Source organism: Pavona decussata, unplaced genomic scaffold (assembly GCF_977016875.1).
Source record: "Pavona decussata unplaced genomic scaffold, jaPavDecu1.1 SCAFFOLD_468, whole genome shotgun sequence".
Taxonomy (NCBI): domain Eukaryota; kingdom Metazoa; phylum Cnidaria; class Anthozoa; order Scleractinia; family Agariciidae; genus Pavona; species Pavona decussata.
Window position 1 is genome coordinate 195,929 of NW_028145806.1, and position 22,817 is coordinate 218,745.

General features: G+C 38.2%; 2 protein-coding genes across 2 annotated transcripts in view; one reads left to right on the forward strand and one right to left on the reverse strand.

Moving 5' to 3' along the window:
* LOC146450301 (calcium-activated potassium channel slowpoke-like) overlaps positions 1-22,817 on the forward strand; it is a 161,333-nt gene that overhangs the window by 11,283 nt on the left and 127,233 nt on the right. The gene's annotated exons all lie outside the window — the stretch shown is intronic.
* LOC146450302 (uncharacterized) lies at positions 155-20,831 on the reverse strand. The gene is made up of 5 exons (XM_085100450.1): positions 20,421-20,831; positions 6,231-6,842; positions 5,143-5,409; positions 4,571-4,653; positions 155-840 (listed from the first exon to the last, which is right to left on the reverse strand). The coding sequence occupies exons 1-5, from the start codon at positions 20,698-20,700 to the stop codon at positions 181-183; spliced, it is 1,902 nt and encodes a 633-aa protein (XP_084956576.1). The 5' UTR covers positions 20,701-20,831; the 3' UTR covers positions 155-180.

Below are 22,817 nucleotides of genomic sequence, written 5' to 3' on the forward strand. Positions count from 1 at the left end.
TTGTTGCCCTGTTCATTACCCTCTTCATTATAACATTTGACAAGTCCCTGTCTTCAATAGCGGACGTATTTTTGCGAATGACAAAAAAGAGGCAATCTTCATTGGAACAATTTGGAACTTGGAATAGACTACTACGTAACTTTTGTAAAAAAAAAAAAAAAAGCTTTGGATTGATGCTAATCAGTGGATCCACAGGTTTAATGAGTAGGACTTGGTCGGATGAGTAAATGTGTAAGCGTTATATCCAAAGTCATATTCAGTTTCACTTCGGCCGCGATTAATAAAAGAAGTAACGTCAGCTTCTGTTATTCCAATCCCGTGATCGGCACGAGTGCACTCTCTTCCTCCTCCACCAATCATCATCACTGCTCCATCACCATCAATCCAGTCACACCAGAAGCCGATCTCGTTGTTACTTTGCATGCTTCCACTGCACCCAGCCTGTTGAAACCCGTCGGTTGAATTGTACCGGCCGCCATATTGAACTGTGCAACTGCCCAGGCACCGACTACTGGACCAAGCCTGGCCATGTCTAAACCCACCATAACGTGTTATTTTTGATCGGAAAGTTTGTCCACCTAAACAGTTGCCTGTTGTCTGTAACAATGGTGTGTGACTGGGGTCATCACTGCGCGTGATCTTTAACTCTTTGCCGCTGAGCAACCAAAATGCTGGAGAAATCATATCAGCGTTGGTTGAAGGATCAATTGTCGTTCCTATGGCAACTTTCTGGTTATACCACCACATTCCATCGTCTCGCATCCAGTTTTTGCTGTCATCGTTGGAGAATCTCGCGATAAGAGTCCATGCCTTGCCGTCAGAAGTCATGTCACAATAAGCCTGGTTAAAAGAGATGATAATAGTTTCGAATTACTTAATTCCTTACTTTGTCAACGGCTTGTTGCTGAGAGCATTTTCGTTTAAATCGAATACTCGTTCACTGGAGCACTCTTAGAATTTTATATAACAAAGGGATCTGCGTGAAAACCTTTCATTTGTAGAAGCAAAGAAATGTTTCCTTATTATTGCCAAAGGTATGGCCCATGCAAAATCAGAGCCCCCAATGTAGATTGTAGGAACCTTTTGAGTTTGGAGTTTAATTACATTGAAAATCTTAAAAAAGAAGCAAAAATATGATTCTCTTTTCAAAAAAGGTAAACCTTAGTGGTCCACAAGGGTTAAGGTTAATCTGGTTTTTATATAGCACGAAGTAACTGGGATTATTATTCAACACATTGTGACACTGCCCAAATATGGTCATGACGAGCTCAATATATGTCGTCCGCACTCAACAGATATCCTGCGTTATACTCCATCAAATATTTTCGCTCGCGCGCGATTGGTCTAAACGCCTCACGTGACCGACTATACCCCAGCTAAAACTGGGGAATATTCGATGATGTACGTAGTTTTCGTACGTCCGGGAGAAAAATGTCAGAGCGCTTTCAAAAAGTAACGACCTCGCAAGAACACCAAACTATAAGTAGCGCTGTTTTATACTGAACACAACAAAGACAACCAAGTTTGCTGTTAAGAATTGTAATGGTTAGTTCAAAATCTTTTACTGCTTACCTTTCTATTTATGAACTGGCAAATTAAGCTTACAGTTCAGCAAAAACGTTAAAGTATAGTTTTCGCTACACTTTTGGCTTGTTCCGTATTCTAGGGCTCAGAAATTACAAACAGTAGATGTATTTCCTTAGACTGGTTCTCACAACCGTTAAACAGAGATCTCGACTCGTCTTGAAGAGATGGAGAAAACCACAAGAGAAAATCCGAACTCGCACTGAAGTGCTTCCAGAAATTTTAGCTTTATGGCAGACAAAAAGATAGATGAAGTACAAAGTAATTATTCTCAGAAACATCAGATCTAGAGCCGCTTGAAAAACCGTTTACTTTCATAAAAAATCCAGAGTTCTTGCAAGCAACAAGGCACTAGATGCGTTTGTCAAAACACTGAAGAAAGATCGTGAAATTGCTTGCGTAGTATAAAACAAAGAAACACTCACCCGAGAAATCGTTGAAAAGCTTTTCCATTCTTTCAACTCGGCCCAGCTGACACAACAAATCCTTCGCAGCTACAAAATACTGTTTGGTTTTAGCTTTTCAGGCTAAAAAATTGTAGAAAATTTTTGCCGGAGCGATTGGCGCACAAGACGATTACTCAATTTTTTAACTTGATGCAAAACGCTCTCGATTTCAATCAAACTTGAACAAAGCTGGCACTTTCATTCATGCCGGTCCGCGCGCGGGAAAATGTTACAAGTTTCTTTTTTTTTTTTTGACAAATAAAGATCGCCTTCAGCTTTTCGCTATAAACCTGTGCTTTGTTATCAATGTGTTGAATAATAAAACAATTATCCTGCTCAATATTAATCTTGCGGAATATCCCCTGATTTTAGCCAACTCGGCCTACGGCCTCGTCGGCTAAGTATCAGGCGATATTCCGCGCGATTTCGCAGGGTAATTGTTAAATATTGACATTCACATTTACAAAAGATTGTGAAGTTTGTGACATGTTCTGATAACACACCGACTGATAAAAACTAATAGGTCAGAAAACGTTTTTAAAAAATGAAAATAAATAAATAATAATAATAAGCATGCGGAGAGTGGGGGACGCCAGTCACTGACAAAGGAAGCGACGAAGTACGCGGAGGAGTGTGGCCTGCAAGTAAAGCTCCAATACCCTGATCCAGCCTGCGTCACAGAAGAAGGAGAGGTTATACCAGGAGAGAGGCTTAAAAGCCACCTGAGGAAAGAGCGAGAATTAAGACTGAAAGGGGACCAGAAATGGCAAGGGAAGTTGGTAACAACAAGAGAAGATGACGAGGAGCTTAGCACTGAGCGATGCTATTGGTGGCTAATTAAAGCGAGTGGCGAACATGCCCAACACATACGGTGGCGGGTATGTTCGAATTATACGAACAGCTTTTACCCACTCGATTGTACGCCATACACAAGACACGTGTGAGTCCAAGCAGCGACCCAACGTGTAGGTTTTGCGGCACAGCGCCAGAGACCATGGCTCCATCTTATCCGCTTGCCCTGCGCTTGCACAAACAAAGTACGTGGCAAGACATGACGCAGTCGTAAAGGTCCTATTCTTGGAGATCCTATTTGATCCGGGCCTGATAGACACTGTGCTTCCTTGGTATTCACCCATCAAACCTCAGCCTATCTACGAAACAGCGGAGACCCAGGCGTACTGGGATGTTCCGGTCTATGGGGAATTTCAAGAACTGAGAGCGAATAGAGTAGACGCCAGGATCGTCAACAACCAACACAAGCAAGTCATAGCGCTGGAAATGAGCTGCCCCTCGGGGTCAGCAACCGTGACAAGAAGACGTCAAAGAAGAGAATTTCCATTTCCACTTAGCTTTTCTATAGCTCCTGATGAAGCTTAGTTTTGTCTGACCAAAATTTTGGGTAGTGTTACTAACTGTTCGATCAGCCTTGCATCTACAAGGTTGTTATAAAACTGACCGTATACAAATTGACATTTTCGGGTATCGCCTACCTTGAAATGGAAATCTTTAGTTGGGTTTTTAATTTGCGTCATATTTAAGTCTATGTGTCAAGGGATCTAGTTGATTGACATCTCACTTTAAAATCTGTATTACGGCAATTCTGGAGCCAATTTTTAGTCAACCAACATCTTCTTCCTTTGTTTGCCTCTCGTGGAGGAAATTTAGTTCACTCTGTCGATCTCAACGTACTGAGCGCTGGAGTTATCATCTCACGTATAAACCCTTTTGGGGTTTTGAGTATTCGGGAAAATTCATTATTTTCCCTTGTTCTACCACCTTTTGAGGGTTGGCTCTTACCCAGTCTAGCTATCGCAGTTTATATAATGTACTGAATACTACGCGCGCTGTGATTGGTCGTTGCCCATGATCTATTAGAGTACAGACACACGGATGACGTCAAGGGAAAATTGTTTTCTTTGTTTTGTCCGACATGGCGCGCGGTTTTGAAAATGTTTGGGAGATCATTTCGAATTGAGCAAGTGAGGACCTCGAGAAAAGTTTAGCAGGAGCTGTTTACAAACAAGAAAAAGAAGAAACCGAGGCGAAAGTGTTCTTGTCGATTTGAAAATGCCTAAACTGGAAAAAAGCTTCAAAACAGCTGTTAGCGCTACAAAAAGGCTCAAAGTTTTGAAAATATTTACTCGATTATTCTGCTTTGAGCAAGTGAAGGCCTCGGAAAAAGTTTAGGGGAAGCTGATTACAAGTACGATAAAGAAGAAAAGAAGAAGCCGACACGGAAAGTGGCGTTGGTGACTTTAAAAATTCCTCAACTGGCACAAATAGAACAGTCAAGCGCTACGAGGCAAGTTTGTCGTGTTTGTATAAACCAAATAGTGTTTGTATAAACCAAATAGATCATCAGTGACACACTCGCCTGCGGCTCATGTGCCACTTTTTTGTTCTTACCACATTTTGACGCCAACTGTGTTCTATTACTGAAAAGACGCACGGCAACTTGGAATCTATTTGTTAAGTGGTCACCACATGGGGCGTTTGAGAGTGAGGACTCCGGGTGAGAATAGTATAGAGTACTAGCTTACCCAGAACTTGTGGTAATTAGGCTTAAGTTCATATTGTCCACTTGTTCCTTGAGGAAACCTTGACAAAACCTCATTGCAGGAATCTAAGAATAAAAGAAACCAATGGAATAAAATTGGAAAAATAATTCCCATGTGTTTAAGATCATCTGCCGAAGCCTATAAAAAAAGGAATGAGGTGCAAAGGAACGCTCTAATTAAAATCAATTTGTTTTGGAAGATATGAGGGGATTAGGAGTAAAGTGAAATTTGTCAACTAACAAAAAAAAAATGGAAAATTATGGCCTATTTTTCTTAAAAATGAGGTAAAATTCATCCTTTACCAAAAATAATTTGTATGCCTTTAAACATTCTCCTGCTCCCAAAACATACTTTGATGATATTTATTTGCTTACCCGGGATAATGCACAGTTTTGTGTGCTGCTCAACTTTTCTTCTGAGCCACTCATTCGTTTTCGGACATCAAAATATAATTATGGGTAAATTCATCTCTCAAAGCGTCTAAAAACGTTTCAAGTATGAAAATTAGCAAAGCGGCTCAAAAGAGGAACAAACAACTGACCAAGTTGATGTACCTGTCACAGTCACTGTAGTTATTGTTTGAGCTACTCCGTAGCTGTTTGTGGCACGACAAGTGTAACTCCCATGACCGTCCTCTTTAGCTGTATCGATTGTAACACATCCATTCTGCCGTAAAAACAACCGTGAATAGGTCGACCACCCCGCACGTGACCACTCTATCTTGGGAGAAGGAGATCCTGCAGCTACACAGTAAAGGTTAAGAATAGCCCCTCGACTTACACTTAGTTTTGAACTGGGTTTGGAGGTAAACAGTGGCGGTTCTATAGAGAAAAGAACACAGAATTACTGTATGACCCAGAATAAACACAAAGTATCATCATATTCTAAAAACAATGAGGACCCACGGGGAAGAAGTTTCCCAATGAAATGATAATCCTTTACTTTGGTTTCATACGAGTAACTTTTAATTTAAAGGGCTCAGCTTTTAATTCTGTTGTGAAAAAAGGTTTTGGTCAGGAGAAACTTAAAGAAGGATTCTTCATATAGCAAAATACCATTTTTTCGTTCCCAGCAAATGCTGCGGCTTTGTGGAATTTGACAGCTTCTGTAGTAAGGTTGAAAAATTATTTATGTATGCTATAGAGTGTGTGAACGACGGCCATGTTGGAGGACCGAAACAATGCAATGATTTTCTTTTGGGGAATATATTCTATTTTTATGCAAACATCTTCTATTGTTTTAGTCCTCCAACATGGCCGCCGTTCACACACTCTATACGAAATAACAGTTCAGAATAAATCTGTTTAAAAATTTTTCTGCACATTGCCAGATCTATTGTAATCCTTGTGTGTTTTGTGTTTATGTGTTCTTATGGTCACGTTCCGTGCATGTTCCTATTATATTTTCTTCCATGTAAAGAATGTATGTTTCTTTTATGTAAAATCATAAATCCAACTACTCTTCCTTTTCTAGACACAAGGAAAAAGATTTTGTTAAGTCTACATCATCTATAAGAAATTTTGCAAGGGAAAATCGAATAGCGAATTCAAGATAAAATGATTCGTGATCTTCTTTTCAAGTTTAAATTCAAATTTAAGTTAAAAAGAGGAAGAAGCCTAGACTACGCATACACTCTTCTTACCTTTCAAGTGTAAACTGCTAACAGTCTTTAAAATTCCATAACTGGTGTTAGCCATGCACATGTAAGATCCAACATGTGATCTTGTTACATTGCTAATCTGAAGGACACCACCTTGTGCAAACGTATAATTGAAGGAGGTACCTCTAACACCAAGCTTACTCCAGGTTATCTTAAATGACGTTGCACCATACACCCAACAGTAAAACGTTGCTTGTTTGTTAATGAAGACACCCAGGGACTCTGGATATACAACGAGATTTGGAAGAGTAACACATTCTCCTTTTGGACCCTGAATGCCAATGGAGCCTTTTCTACCTCTTTGTCCTTTTAAGCCAATTAACCCTTTGATTCCTGGTTCGCCCATCGGTCCAACATTTCCTTTCTGCCCTGGAGGGCCAATGGGACCTTTTTTCCCTCTTTTGCCTTTGATTCCCGGGGGACCCTGTGGACCTGTTTGACAGACCCTATCTGTGTTATTGCAGGCATGAGTTAATTTCTTGTCAATTTCCTGGCGGATTTGCTGTAAGGATAATTGGCCTGTTAACGGGGCGGTGTTTCTTCTTTGTCGGTAGGGAACGTCTGATATTTTTTCCAAGGTCGTTTGAGGGGAATCTGTAAGTGCAAGAAAACTGCTAAAGCTGCCATTTATTGTACTAAGGTAATGATATCAGGGAAATAAATAAGCTTCTTATAATTAATGCTGATCTTAACCACTTCCTTTAAAGGAGCCGTTCGTATAAATGTGACCCGGAAAAAGAAGAAGTGCCTGCAAACGAAAGCGAGGCATCAGCGGCTTAACAAGACTAAGGCGAGATCTCATACGAAGGGAAAGGTAAAGCAGAAAATATGACTGAATAAAAATTCTGGAATGATTAAACGCCCCAAACTTGAACGTGTTTGAGATATTTAACTTTCTTTCCCTTCATTTGAATGGTAATAAATTCTCACCGGGAGCCGCCACTCCCAAACGCCCCAGGTTGAGATAAGTTATGGAAAGAGACGAGCCCGGAGGCGGAAAGGAGCGAGAGCTCAGGCATGAAAGTGAGCCATCGCTGCGAAGAGGCGGGTGGGGCGACAACCTGATATCTCAGTTGTGTCCGTTTTAACGAAGAGAGGAATAAACAGGATAAAACAGGCCTATTTGTACTAAACTTATAAATATTATGCACAACCGGTTCTCCTGAGGATCCACTGATGCGCGGGATTTGAATACACAGGTCTCATGGGAATAGGAGGTGTTTGTGCCTGGCGGTCCTCAGTGACAATAGTGTTTTAAATCTAAATATTTAGTTTAAAAAGAAGAAGTGACATTCAAGTGTGCAAAAAATAAGATATGATTATCGCCTATTTTCGTTTTTATATTTCCCGGGCGCCGCCATTTTGGATTTTATGACGTCATACGGTTGCCGCTATTGTCAGTTATTAATCAGAAGTTCTTTTGAGTGAGCAACCGTTTTACGCCTTGAAATCTAAGGTGGGGGCGCCCGGGAAATTTAAATAGGAAAATAGGCGATATCAAATTCTGTTTTGTCCAACACAGAAATATTACACAAGCAAATAAACACAAGAATATAGTATATGAACCAAATTTAGCTAGGTTTCTTTTTTATTGTAGATAGAGGAGATCGAATGTAGCTTGAACTGCAAGAAATGGTCCAAATAGGCCCGAGTTGCTTTGAACCTCATTATGAAAGTGAAGCTAAGTGCAAAACTTTTCATATTTTTTTTTTTTTTTTAATTTTTTTATTTAACACGCTTTATTTAAATACGCAAATACACTAATACACTTAGGTTGCTTACACTTATATAAATTACTTACACTTATACAGTATCTGAATTTTACAAAGTACTTTTCTGTTAAGTTAAAAGAGAAAAAAAAAAGACAACTAAGTAATAGAGAAAAAGAAAAGAAGAGACGAAAAAAAAATATTAAGATAACAAAAGAAGTTAAACGAAAAAACTACAAAATCGAGCCTCTGCATTAGCTTACATATGTGAGTTACGAAAAAAAAATGCATCGCATCATTCATTTTAATTGAGAGCAGAAATTCCATTTAAGCACATTTTTCTAATTTCCATTGAATAGTAAGTTTGTTTACAAGTTCATCTAAAGGCAATTCTTTCTGAAGGTGTTTAGAGGAGTAGATGTATTGCTTGACCAAGATGATGAGTAAATCTAGCCTGCGTCTTTCGGGGTCCGAGAGCGCATCAGTTACATGATGTATATCACGAAAGACAATTTGTTCGCTCGAGAGTGTTATTGTAGTACCTTGGCACTGGTTGAACCATGATATAATTTGCGAGTAAAGTTTTACAGACTCCCTGCAATCAATAAAGGTGTGTTCTATTGAATCAGCACTAGAGCAATATATACATTTATCGTTATCCGTTAAATGAAATAGTTTGAGTTCTCTTCTTGTTACAGTTATTCTATGCAGAAAACGAAAGCAAAATTGACGGAGTTTGTTATCCTTAGTAAAGCGGTATATATCTTGAAACTTATTTGACCAATCAACAAATTTTTCTGGGAATTTATCCTGCCACTTTTTAACTCCACTTGGAACAATGGAGCCGTGATTATTGAACAACTGGTAATAATTTTTACAGCGCGCTTCAGCAAGATCAAAAAAGGTTTTATTTAACGGAACGGATGCGGAAGTCGAAGAGAGATCAGCTGCAGGTATAAACGTTTGTGCTGCTCTCCTTTTCAACTCAGATGGAATGGCTGAAATTAGTTGAAAGTAGTGCAAATAATTTGTGGCAATGTTAAATTTGTTGCTAAACTCTTCGTATGATAAAAACTTGCCATTTGTATTTAGCACATCCTTTACTGATACAACTCCGCTATCAAACCATGACTTCCAAAATAAGGTAGCATTGTCTATGGTTATCGACTTGTTGTTCCAAAGAATGAATTCGCCATTTGGAAGGATGTTAGTTGTCTTCTTAAGATCTTGAAAGTACTGAAGAAGTTCTCGATAAAAGAGAGGCAGACCTGTTTTCAAGAGTTTTACATTATAGTTGCATTTAAGGAGAAATAATAAGCTGCCATGTTCTCGAAAGTAGTAATTTGGGATTGCCTTCCATTTATCATCAGACGTGTCAAGTAGTCTACCAATCCAAGCTAGGCGTAACGATTTAATAACCGTGTGAAAATTAACAAAATTGATTCCCCCTTTTTCTACTGGTTGATACATAACTACTCTTTTTATCTTGTCTTTCCTGTTTTTCCATAGAAAGGCAAAGAGATTCTCCTGAACAGTTTTGATAATCGATTCTGGAACAGTCAGCATGGATGCAGCATAAACTAACTGTGATATACCTAAAGCTTTCGCCAATAAAGACTTGCCATATATCGTGAGATCTCTTGAGAGCCACAAGTTTAATTTTGTTTTCATTTTCTTTATCTTCGCGTGAAAGTTTTCTTCAGTACATTTATATGTATTGTAGGATAGATGTACTCCAAGAACTTTAATGGGTTCTTTTGTTGTCTTAAAGTCAAGTACTTTCAAATTACTATCTTTCATGGAACCCATCCACATAGCTTTTGTTTTCTTCTTATTTAATTTTAAGCCTGAAATATTTCCAAAACGATCCAAGATCTGTAAATAAGGTTTGAGTGATTCAACATTTTCCGTTATTATAGTGGTATCGTCAGCAAACTGTGAAATTTTGACCTCCTGGCCGTCTGGGAGGGAAATGCCTCTGTAATCTGGATCTTGGCGTATTTTAACTGCTAGCAATTCCACAGCGAGGATGAATAAAAGAGGACTTAGAGGACAACCTTGACGGACTCCTCTTGATATATTAAAATACGTTGTCAAAAACCCACCATTCATAACTGCACTTTGTACACCGTTATAAAAAATTGAGATCCATTTTTTCACATTTGGGCCAAAATTGAAAGCGTTCAAAGCTTTAGTAATGAAATCCCATTCAAGGCTATCAAAAGCCTTTTCGAAGTCTATAAAGAGAAGCAATCCCGAGGTCTTTTTAGCATCTAGATATTCCATTATATCACTTAAAAGTCTTATGTTTTGGCCTATGTATCTTCCCTTGACAAATCCGGTCTGATCTGAATTAATTAATTTTGGAAGGTATTTTTCTATTCTTTTTGCCAAAGCCTTCGTCAAAATTTTATAATCGATGTTAAGTAAAGATATTGGACGCCAATTAGAGAGTTCAGTCAGGTCGCCGTCGGCTTTTGGTATTAAAGTTATTATTCCTCTCCTTTGGGAAATAGATAGGGACCCGCTTTGGAAGGCTGCATTATAAGAATAAAAACTTTTCATATGAAAAAATTAGCTTTGTTTGCATATGAATGAAAACTAATTTTCGTAATAATATTAATAATAATAATAATAATTATAATAATTATAACAATAACAATCTTCTATTCAGTGGGGCCCTGTAGATTGAGAAATGATTTAAAAATTACAATTATTTAAAAGTAGAAAATACAAAGACAGCAAAAAGAAATAGAAATTAGAAACAAGAATTAAAAACTAGCCAAAAACACGCTCTTTGATACGTTGCTTAATAAACACTTTGCACTTAGCTTCGCTTTCATAATGAGGTTCGAAGCAACTCGGAAATGGCCTATTGTAAAGTTCTGGCCCCAGTTGTTCGAAGAGCGGATAACTTTATCCACTGGATAAGTTACTATCGAGTGGAGCGAATATACTCCACCTAGCACTTTAGGCAAGTTTTCCACACAATCCCATACTTAAATTTGATATATGTTTTTACCCTATCCACAAATTATATGGCTATTAGGAAAATCTTGCACACATTTTATCTGCCGGATAGCGACCAATCCAGTGGATAAAGTTATCCGCTCCGCTTTGAACAACTGGGCCCGGTCTGGTTTACATATGCTCTAGAGGCCATATTTGGCAAACACATACCTGGTAAGCCAAATTCGTTCTTTGATTATTCCTAACCTCTTACTAACCGAGCGCGAGGGCCGCACTGGGGAATATTGGCCCGAGGTCGTGGCAGTACGGACCGAGCGCAGCGAGGTCCGTACAAAAACGACCGAGGGCCAAAATTCCCCAGTACGGCTCAAGCAAGCTAGGTTAGTAAGTAGTTTATTATATGGCAATCGGACCAAACTTGTTTATTTTAAAAAACGCACTTCCGGTCACTTGAATTCAAGGGGGTTTCCGTCGTGACGTGTTTTTGATGACGCGGGCAACCCAAAAAGAACAAGCTACGGTGCCACGAGGTCAACATGAAAACAAATTTACTGAACGTTTACATGTTTATAGAAAAGACTTCAAGAACGATTTGTAGCAGAATTTGACGAAAATCTTAACAGCTGCGGTTTGTTTTTGAAACTCACAAAAGGGTTTCTTCGATCCCAGAAAATTTACTAGGGCATCACAAAGTACGTATCAAGAAAAGGTTGCTGTGAAAATCATTTTCAACTTTAAAAGAAGCAGCATTAAGTCAATTGTCCTCCTCGCTCTCATCTCTGGCTCGGAAACCCAAGTGTAGGGATAAAAACCACCACACAGTTTTTTGGAGTGCAACTGGATTGGAGTCGCCGAATTCTCCTGCCATCTTCTTCGTTTTCGTCAATCGCCCGAGCTGCTTGCAGCTCGTTTCTTTTTTCGTGCTCGCGAAAAAGTGACTTGTGCTTCGCAGTTAGAACTCTTCTCGATTTTTAAACTCATTGTCCTTGAGTATGTTGAATGGATATTTCTTCTCAGAGAAGTATCGCTGTATATATTGCGCTGAAAACTGGAGAATGTTGCTGGCTCGTATTCACCATTTTTCCTGCGTACGTTCATAAAAAAAAAAAAAGAAAAGAAATTGACAAAAGGTGATCAAGCTCGGACGACGGTAGGCTTTCAATTGTTTGACTATTCAAGCCATTAGTTCAATAAAACGGAGTAGAGTGTTCATATCATTAGATTTCCGCCTTTTGTGTTTTCACTTTTCTGTTTGTTTATAAAATCCTCAATGGCTTCCTCTGCTTTCGCAGATGCCTGCTTCAGAGGTTTCTAGATCTTCGGGATAGTAAAATTTGCTTTGTAAATGATATTCTTCTTCGTCCATGTTGGAATCAGTCTTTTGGGTAGTTTCTTTACGAAGAATGAAAGTATTTTCAGGTTTTCTTTTCGCAGTTTTAGCTGCAAATTTTCAAGTTTGCCGCTTGTCATAAAAATACACGGCTTATGACCATTTCCATGGAAACGGTCCGTATGGTAAAATCCCGACCAAGAAAGGTCCAATCAGAACGCGCGGATTTACCTCAAGACTACCTTGCCATATAATAAAAATGACTTAATTCCATTGCTACCGCGATCTTCCCCCGAGCATTTTGGAAAGGACATTATAGCTCTAATACAGATACGATTCGATCTGATCATGAGAAAGTTAAAAACGGGTTTATAAACATCGCAATTTTCCCATGTTAGTTTGTAAATTTTAAAATTCGGCACGCACCCTATAGCACACATGCATTCAGAAAAGGAAGATAAAAAGCCAAAGGAGCCAGACTTGCTCCCATAACAAGAATGCCGACTATTTTACGCTTAATTAAAAGATCTTACCCGGGCTTGATCTCAGGAAATTTCTATTAGAGTCTATGAAATTTTATACCAGCTCTATGGCTATGTGCATGTGCCAATTGGTTTAGGTTCCAATCGCAAAATCAACAAAAGAAATCAGGCTGAGGGAGAAATATCATTTCATCTGCAACTAAAACACTCATTTATTAAATCACACGCACCATAACAGAATGACACGTTATAATGTTGACTGGTGTTTCCCTCGCACATCACGCTTGGTGGGGGAGGGGAGGGTTGGACATGGCTTCAGGCCACGTACGTAATAAAATTACTCTCGCAGGGTCGCTGGTTAAGGTCTTGGCGGATTGTGCTAGCATAATTTTGGCATAATTGGAGCAAAAAAGCATAATTTTTGAAACGAGCACTGCCACGGCATAATTAGCAAATTATAGCACTTTTTGGAGCATAAATTCATAAAATTTAGTAAATATGGTGTATTTTCCACAGAAATAAGTTAAATTTAGGTAGTATTTTTTTTGCAATGCGTGTTTTAGCTACGCTAATAGTAGTATATTGACTTTGTTCTGACATGGTAGTTACTAGGCCTCTTTTGGCGAATTCTGCGTATTTTACAAACGATTCAGAGATGTGAGCAGCTGATTTGGACAGGTGAGGGCCGAGACAATTTGCCATATTGAACACAAATAAATTTACAGCAACAGTCTATTTGAAAAACATCATAATTTGGTGTCGTTATTGCGCCATTTGCGCGCCTATATGTACACAATTTACGTCATTTTGTCAGCATAATTTCGGAAATCAGGAGCATAATTTGGGAATTCTTGCATAATTTGGCAAAATTTCGAGCACGGCTAGTACCATCATATATATGCCACCTTTAGGAGCATAATCCGCCAAGGCCAAGTCGCTGGGAATGCAGACTTAAGATTTTAATGCGGCCGTCATATAAGATATCTGGATTTTCAAAAAACTTCAGAAAGCCACCGAAGTTCACCAAAAACTAATAGAAAAACACCTCCTCAGTGACAATAGTGTTTTAAATCTAAATATTTAGTTTAAAAAGAAGAAGTGACATTCAAGTGTGCAAAAAATAAGATATGATTATCGCCTATTTTCGTTTTTATATTTCCCGGGCGCCGCCATTTTGGATTTTATGACGTCATACGGTTGCCGCTATTGTCAGTTATTAATCAGAAGTTCTTTTGAGTGAGCAACCGTTTTACGCCTTGAAATCTAAGGTGGGGGCGCCCGGGAAATTTAAATAGGAAAATAGGCGATATCAAATTCTGTTTTGTCCAACACAGAAATATTACACAAGCAAATAAACACAAGAATATAGTATATGAACCAAATTTAGCTAGGTTTCTTTTTTATTGTAGATAGAGGAGATCGAATGTAGCTTGAACTGCAAGAAATGGTCCAAATAGGCCCGAGTTGCTTTGAACCTCATTATGAAAGTGAAGCTAAGTGCAAAACTTTTCATATTTTTTTTTTTTTTTTAATTTTTTTATTTAACACGCTTTATTTAAATACGCAAATACACTAATACACTTAGGTTGCTTACACTTATATAAATTACTTACACTTATACAGTATCTGAATTTTACAAAGTACTTTTCTGTTAAGTTAAAAGAGAAAAAAAAAAGACAACTAAGTAATAGAGAAAAAGAAAAGAAGAGACGAAAAAAAAATATTAAGATAACAAAAGAAGTTAAACGAAAAAACTACAAAATCGAGCCTCTGCATTAGCTTACATATGTGAGTTACGAAAAAAAAATGCATCGCATCATTCATTTTAATTGAGAGCAGAAATTCCATTTAAGCACATTTTTCTAATTTCCATTGAATAGTAAGTTTGTTTACAAGTTCATCTAAAGGCAATTCTTTCTGAAGGTGTTTAGAGGAGTAGATGTATTGCTTGACCAAGATGATGAGTAAATCTAGCCTGCGTCTTTCGGGGTCCGAGAGCGCATCAGTTACATGATGTATATCACGAAAGACAATTTGTTCGCTCGAGAGTGTTATTGTAGTACCTTGGCACTGGTTGAACCATGATATAATTTGCGAGTAAAGTTTTACAGACTCCCTGCAATCAATAAAGGTGTGTTCTATTGAATCAGCACTAGAGCAATATATACATTTATCGTTATCCGTTAAATGAAATAGTTTGAGTTCTCTTCTTGTTACAGTTATTCTATGCAGAAAACGAAAGCAAAATTGACGGAGTTTGTTATCCTTAGTAAAGCGGTATATATCTTGAAACTTATTTGACCAATCAACAAATTTTTCTGGGAATTTATCCTGCCACTTTTTAACTCCACTTGGAACAATGGAGCCGTGATTATTGAACAACTGGTAATAATTTTTACAGCGCGCTTCAGCAAGATCAAAAAAGGTTTTATTTAACGGAACGGATGCGGAAGTCGAAGAGAGATCAGCTGCAGGTATAAACGTTTGTGCTGCTCTCCTTTTCAACTCAGATGGAATGGCTGAAATTAGTTGAAAGTAGTGCAAATAATTTGTGGCAATGTTAAATTTGTTGCTAAACTCTTCGTATGATAAAAACTTGCCATTTGTATTTAGCACATCCTTTACTGATACAACTCCGCTATCAAACCATGACTTCCAAAATAAGGTAGCATTGTCTATGGTTATCGACTTGTTGTTCCAAAGAATGAATTCGCCATTTGGAAGGATGTTAGTTGTCTTCTTAAGATCTTGAAAGTACTGAAGAAGTTCTCGATAAAAGAGAGGCAGACCTGTTTTCAAGAGTTTTACATTATAGTTGCATTTAAGGAGAAATAATAAGCTGCCATGTTCTCGAAAGTAGTAATTTGGGATTGCCTTCCATTTATCATCAGACGTGTCAAGTAGTCTACCAATCCAAGCTAGGCGTAACGATTTAATAACCGTGTGAAAATTAACAAAATTGATTCCCCCTTTTTCTACTGGTTGATACATAACTACTCTTTTTATCTTGTCTTTCCTGTTTTTCCATAGAAAGGCAAAGAGATTCTCCTGAACAGTTTTGATAATCGATTCTGGAACAGTCAGCATGGATGCAGCATAAACTAACTGTGATATACCTAAAGCTTTCGCCAATAAAGACTTGCCATATATCGTGAGATCTCTTGAGAGCCACAAGTTTAATTTTGTTTTCATTTTCTTTATCTTCGCGTGAAAGTTTTCTTCAGTACATTTATATGTATTGTAGGATAGATGTACTCCAAGAACTTTAATGGGTTCTTTTGTTGTCTTAAAGTCAAGTACTTTCAAATTACTATCTTTCATGGAACCCATCCACATAGCTTTTGTTTTCTTCTTATTTAATTTTAAGCCTGAAATATTTCCAAAACGATCCAAGATCTGTAAATAAGGTTTGAGTGATTCAACATTTTCCGTTATTATAGTGGTATCGTCAGCAAACTGTGAAATTTTGACCTCCTGGCCGTCTGGGAGGGAAATGCCTCTGTAATCTGGATCTTGGCGTATTTTAACTGCTAGCAATTCCACAGCGAGGATGAATAAAAGAGGACTTAGAGGACAACCTTGACGGACTCCTCTTGATATATTAAAATACGTTGTCAAAAACCCACCATTCATAACTGCACTTTGTACACCGTTATAAAAAATTGAGATCCATTTTTTCACATTTGGGCCAAAATTGAAAGCGTTCAAAGCTTTAGTAATGAAATCCCATTCAAGGCTATCAAAAGCCTTTTCGAAGTCTATAAAGAGAAGCAATCCCGAGGTCTTTTTAGCATCTAGATATTCCATTATATCACTTAAAAGTCTTATGTTTTGGCCTATGTATCTTCCCTTGACAAATCCGGTCTGATCTGAATTAATTAATTTTGGAAGGTATTTTTCTATTCTTTTTGCCAAAGCCTTCGTCAAAATTTTATAATCGATGTTAAGTAAAGATATTGGACGCCAATTAGAGAGTTCAGTCAGGTCGCCGTCGGCTTTTGGTATTAAAGTTATTATTCCTCTCCTTTGGGAAATAGATAGGGACCCGCTTTGGAAGGCTGCATTATAAGAATAAAAACTTTTCATATGAAAAAATTAGCTTTGTTTGCATATGAATGAAAACTAATTTTCGTAATAATATTAATAATAATAATAATAATTATAATAATTATAACAATAACAATCTTCTATTCAGTGGGGCCCTGTAGATTGAGAAATGATTTAAAAATTACAATTATTTAAAAGTAGAAAATACAAAGACAGCAAAAAGAAATAGAAATTAGAAACAAGAATTAAAAACTAGCCAAAAACACGCTCTTTGATACGTTGCTTAATAAACACTTTGCACTTAGCTTCGCTTTCATAATGAGGTTCGAAGCAACTCGGAAATGGCCTATTGTAAAGTTCTGGCCCCAGTTGTTCGAAGAGCGGATAACTTTATCCACTGGATAAGTTACTATCGAGTGGAGCGAATATACTCCACCTAGCACTTTAGGCAAGTTTTCCACACAATCCCATACTTAAATTTGATATATGTTTTTACCCTATCCACAAATTATATGGCTATTAGGAAAATCTTGCACACATTTTATCTGCCGGATAGCGACCAATCCAGTGGATAAAGTTATCCGCTCCGCTTTGAACAACTGGGCCCGGTCTGGTTTACATATGCTCTAGAGGCCATATTTGGCAAACACATACCTGGTAAGCCAAATTCGTTCTTTGATTATTCCTAACCTCTTACTAACCGAGCGCGAGGGCCGCACTGGGGAATATTGGCCCGAGGTCGTGGCAGTACGGACCGAGCGCAGCGAGGTCCGTACAAAAACGACCGAGGGCCAAAATTCCCCAGTACGGCTCAAGCAAGCTAGGTTAGTAAGTAGTTTATTATATGGCAATCGGACCAAACTTGTTTATTTTAAAAAACGCACTTCCGGTCACTTGAATTCAAGGGGGTTTCCGTCGTGACGTGTTTTTGATGACGCGGGCAACCCAAAAAGAACAAGCTACGGTGCCACGAGGTCAACATGAAAACAAATTTACTGAACGTTTACATGTTTATAGAAAAGACTTCAAGAACGATTTGTAGCAGAATTTGACGAAAATCTTAACAGCTGCGGTTTGTTTTTGAAACTCACAAAAGGGTTTCTTCGATCCCAGAAAATTTACTAGGGCATCACAAAGTACGTATCAAGAAAAGGTTGCTGTGAAAATCATTTTCAACTTTAAAAGAAGCAGCATTAAGTCAATTGTCCTCCTCGCTCTCATCTCTGGCTCGGAAACCCAAGTGTAGGGATAAAAACCACCACACAGTTTTTTGGAGTGCAACTGGATTGGAGTCGCCGAATTCTCCTGCCATCTTCTTCGTTTTCGTCAATCGCCCGAGCTGCTTGCAGCTCGTTTCTTTTTTCGTGCTCGCGAAAAAGTGACTTGTGCTTCGCAGTTAGAACTCTTCTCGATTTTTAAACTCATTGTCCTTGAGTATGTTGAATGGATATTTCTTCTCAGAGAAGTATCGCTGTATATATTGCGCTGAAAACTGGAGAATGTTGCTGGCTCGTATTCACCATTTTTCCTGCGTACGTTCATAAAAAAAAAAAAAGAAAAGAAATTGACAAAAGGTGATCAAGCTCGGACGACGGTAGGCTTTCAATTGTTTGACTATTCAAGCCATTAGTTCAATAAAACGGAGTAGAGTGTTCATATCATTAGATTTCCGCCTTTTGTGTTTTCACTTTTCTGTTTGTTTATAAAATCCTCAATGGCTTCCTCTGCTTTCGCAGATGCCTGCTTCAGAGGTTTCTAGATCTTCGGGATAGTAAAATTTGCTTTGTAAATGATATTCTTCTTCGTCCATGTTGGAATCAGTCTTTTGGGTAGTTTCTTTACGAAGAATGAAAGTATTTTCAGGTTTTCTTTTCGCAGTTTTAGCTGCAAATTTTCAAGTTTGCCGCTTGTCATAAAAATACACGGCTTATGACCATTTCCATGGAAACGGTCCGTATGGTAAAATCCCGACCAAGAAAGGTCCAATCAGAACGCGCGGATTTACCTCAAGACTACCTTGCCATATAATAAAAATGACTTAATTCCATTGCTACCGCGATCTTCCCCCGAGCATTTTGGAAAGGACATTATAGCTCTAATACAGATACGATTCGATCTGATCATGAGAAAGTTAAAAACGGGTTTATAAACATCGCAATTTTCCCATGTTAGTTTGTAAATTTTAAAATTCGGCACGCACCCTATAGCACACATGCATTCAGAAAAGGAAGATAAAAAGCCAAAGGAGCCAGACTTGCTCCCATAACAAGAATGCCGACTATTTTACGCTTAATTAAAAGATCTTACCCGGGCTTGATCTCAGGAAATTTCTATTAGAGTCTATGAAATTTTATACCAGCTCTATGGCTATGTGCATGTGCCAATTGGTTTAGGTTCCAATCGCAAAATCAACAAAAGAAATCAGGCTGAGGGAGAAATATCATTTCATCTGCAACTAAAACACTCATTTATTAAATCACACGCACCATAACAGAATGACACGTTATAATGTTGACTGGTGTTTCCCTCGCACATCACGCTTGGTGGGGGAGGGGAGGGTTGGACATGGCTTCAGGCCACGTACGTAATAAAATTACTCTCGCAGGGTCGCTGGTTAAGGTCTTGGCGGATTGTGCTAGCATAATTTTGGCATAATTGGAGCAAAAAAGCATAATTTTTGAAACGAGCACTGCCACGGCATAATTAGCAAATTATAGCACTTTTTGGAGCATAAATTCATAAAATTTAGTAAATATGGTGTATTTTCCACAGAAATAAGTTAAATTTAGGTAGTATTTTTTTTGCAATGCGTGTTTTAGCTACGCTAATAGTAGTATATTGACTTTGTTCTGACATGGTAGTTACTAGGCCTCTTTTGGCGAATTCTGCGTATTTTACAAACGATTCAGAGATGTGAGCAGCTGATTTGGACAGGTGAGGGCCGAGACAATTTGCCATATTGAACACAAATAAATTTACAGCAACAGTCTATTTGAAAAACATCATAATTTGGTGTCGTTATTGCGCCATTTGCGCGCCTATATGTACACAATTTACGTCATTTTGTCAGCATAATTTCGGAAATCAGGAGCATAATTTGGGAATTCTTGCATAATTTGGCAAAATTTCGAGCACGGCTAGTACCATCATATATATGCCACCTTTAGGAGCATAATCCGCCAAGGCCAAGTCGCTGGGAATGCAGACTTAAGATTTTAATGCGGCCGTCATATAAGATATCTGGATTTTCAAAAAACTTCAGAAAGCCACCGAAGTTCACCAAAAACTAATAGAAAAACACAAATATGACCTAATAACATGAATGTTACTATAATAAAGGTACTTTTTGTTCATAAAAAAACAGAAAGTTCTGAAACATATAACAAACTCTGTAGTTACAAATATTATGGTCACGCAAAGGAATGTCACGGCGCTCTATTTAGTCGACAACTCACGCACCCTGGTATTTCAGAACATTTTTCCTTGGCTTGAAAAAATGATTAATTAAAATATCGACTTACATTTCCTATTCATTAGGATCTAACAAGTATTAAGTAAACCATGCGTGTTTGTGGTTCTTTCTTTTCATGTGCAGCGCTTTCTAAACATCAAAAAACTGTATTCAATAACTTACCCGAGTTAAACAAATCCATTGCTCTTTTCTCCTTACTCGCCGGCATCACATTTGATTGTAGAATTTCCATGATCCTGTTCTGTGTCTTATCCTGCATTTCTTCCTCAATTCGCTGAATACGAAATGCAAGCTGGGCTACTGTCGCTTCTGACTTCCTGTGTACGAGCTCGATTCTCACAAACAACAAGATAGCGAGCAACATTGATATCACAAGAGCCACTAGCGAACCTTTGCTGTATTTGTCGGTAAATTTGGTGTGTGACTTGATTTTTGCATCCATGCTGCAGTTGTCGTTTTGAGTTCAAGTAAGCTAGCTATTCTTGTTGCATGAACGGAAAACAAGATCTAATGTGCGCATGCTCCATCTTATTACAAGAGTATCATTTACTTCAGACAAACAGGAAGTGATAATTATCCTCGCAAGCTGCCGATGTACGAAGTGGAACGCATTGAACTTTTAAAACGTTTTTTTTTTCACAATTCACTTATTTAGAATTTTGGTTATGAAAGAAATAGTTAGATTTTTAAAGATTAGGATTTTGTTAAACGTCTTTTTAAAAAGGACTTGAAAGTCTATTTGAGTTTGAAGGGTCAGTTTCTCAGAATTTTGGTGGAGATGTGCCAACAGCTTTTCATTCACTGACCCTTGTTAGGACAATTTGGTCATTTACCATATCAGTTTACACCACTGAAAGGACCGTTTGCGTATTGATATCCGTGTAGCAATAAAAATAGCGTTTTGTTTGTATTTTTCAGAGGATATCGTCTCTAATTTCACGGTTCCAGCCATAATCAATGTCTGGCCACAGAGAAAAATCATGTTTAGACCAAATTGAGTAAAAAAATCAGACGGAATGGAATAACATCAAAGTATTTTGCTTCGATACAAGGGAGTATCAGCTCCCTTCCTTTGTTTGTTTCCAAAACGTGTTCCAGCAGATTCCTTACGTCTGCAAACATAAACGAAGGCTTAAAAATCAAGGTCTGAGGTTATTTTGTAAAGTGTGAGATTCCGGATTCTCATATAACAAAAACGAAAAATTACAACTGACATCAAAGACGCCTTCTATACAGCTGTTATTTGATCAACGTAAGATCCACTACTTAGTATTACTCGGAATGCCCGCAGGGCAGGCCGTGTCTAGGTTTCGGTCGGGTATCTTTTTTTTTTCTTCCTCGTAGTCAGAAATCGCCACATTAATTTATGCATTAAAATATGTCCTCCCCTGGTAGGGATGTATTGTTCTGATTGTCTTGAACAAAAACAGCCCAATCAAAATCTATTATCGGCGCTTATATCACGAGGGAGGGGACCCACTTGTCTCTACATGTGTGACGTCAAAGCAAGTCATCATTTCGAAAAGTTGTTTTTGTTCAATGGCGGCCACATGTATGAATTTAAGACTCTGATCTGCCGTTTTCAGAGAGAGGACAAACCTTTTTCAAGCAGTAAATCGAAATAATAACTTCTAGGTAGTACTCGACAGTTGAAACGGTGGAAATTGGGAGAGTTCACAGCAAAGAAACTCCGCTTAAAAAAACAGATCGAATAATCAACGCGAAGAATTAGAGCTAGAGGAGGCCAGACCAGTTCAGCAGGGTCATGACGTTATTGCAGAGTTATTTCTGGTATGATTCCTAGTAATACAACGATAAGTGTCACGCAATATATCTGAATAAAACCATTCAGACAATCATTTCAATTGCCAAGGGAGGATAGTTTTTAAATATCTGTGAAACATACAATGGGGAATAATTGGGGCTACATTAAGCATTCCGTGTAATGCCATTAGAGGGGCATCTTGTTTATGATTGGTATTTGGAATTGATAACATAACGGAACTGAACGAGTTGCTTATGTCTGACATTGAAAAGTGACATCAAGTGACACACGGCCTGCGAAAACTGGTAAATATTTTATCTTTGTAACGTGAAGTATTCCACCTTCCCGATGTGAACTCTGATCAAGGAAGGATTAGGTGAGGAAGACTGATTTCTTGTAAAAATGAAGGAATCCGATTGGATGCTAATGGACTTGTGGAGAGTCGCTCACGAAGACCTTATATAACCAGGGTTTTCATTTGAGGCCGGAGGCCGGACGCTTCGTCCGGACGTTTGCCATTCCACGTCCGGTACTTTGAGATCAATATTGGAGATTTTTTTTTACTACTGTATTATATATTTTTCTTACTCAGGCATCTCATGAACATACTGACCAGAGGATAACAGAATAATCAATTACATTCTTCAAAACGGCACAGACAGTGATGATTCAGCTTTTGGCTCGGACCTTGAAGAATAGACTACACTGTTGATGAATGGACTACAACCCAGGTTACCAAACGTTTTTGAAAATCAAATAAATTCACAATGATAAGCCAATGAAAATTCTGTTGT

Coding starts and splice junctions, on each gene's coding strand:
- LOC146450302 (XM_085100450.1), bottom strand. CDS start 20,700: ATGGATGCAAAAATCAAGTCACACACCAAATTTACCGACAAATACAGC. Junction 6,843..20,420: donor AATGGATTTGTTTAACTCGG/GTAAGTTATTGA, acceptor TTGCACTTACAG/ATTCCCCTCAAACGACCTTG. Junction 4,654..5,142: donor AACTACAGTGACTGTGACAG/GTACATCAACTT, acceptor TTTTATTCTTAG/ATTCCTGCAATGAGGTTTTG.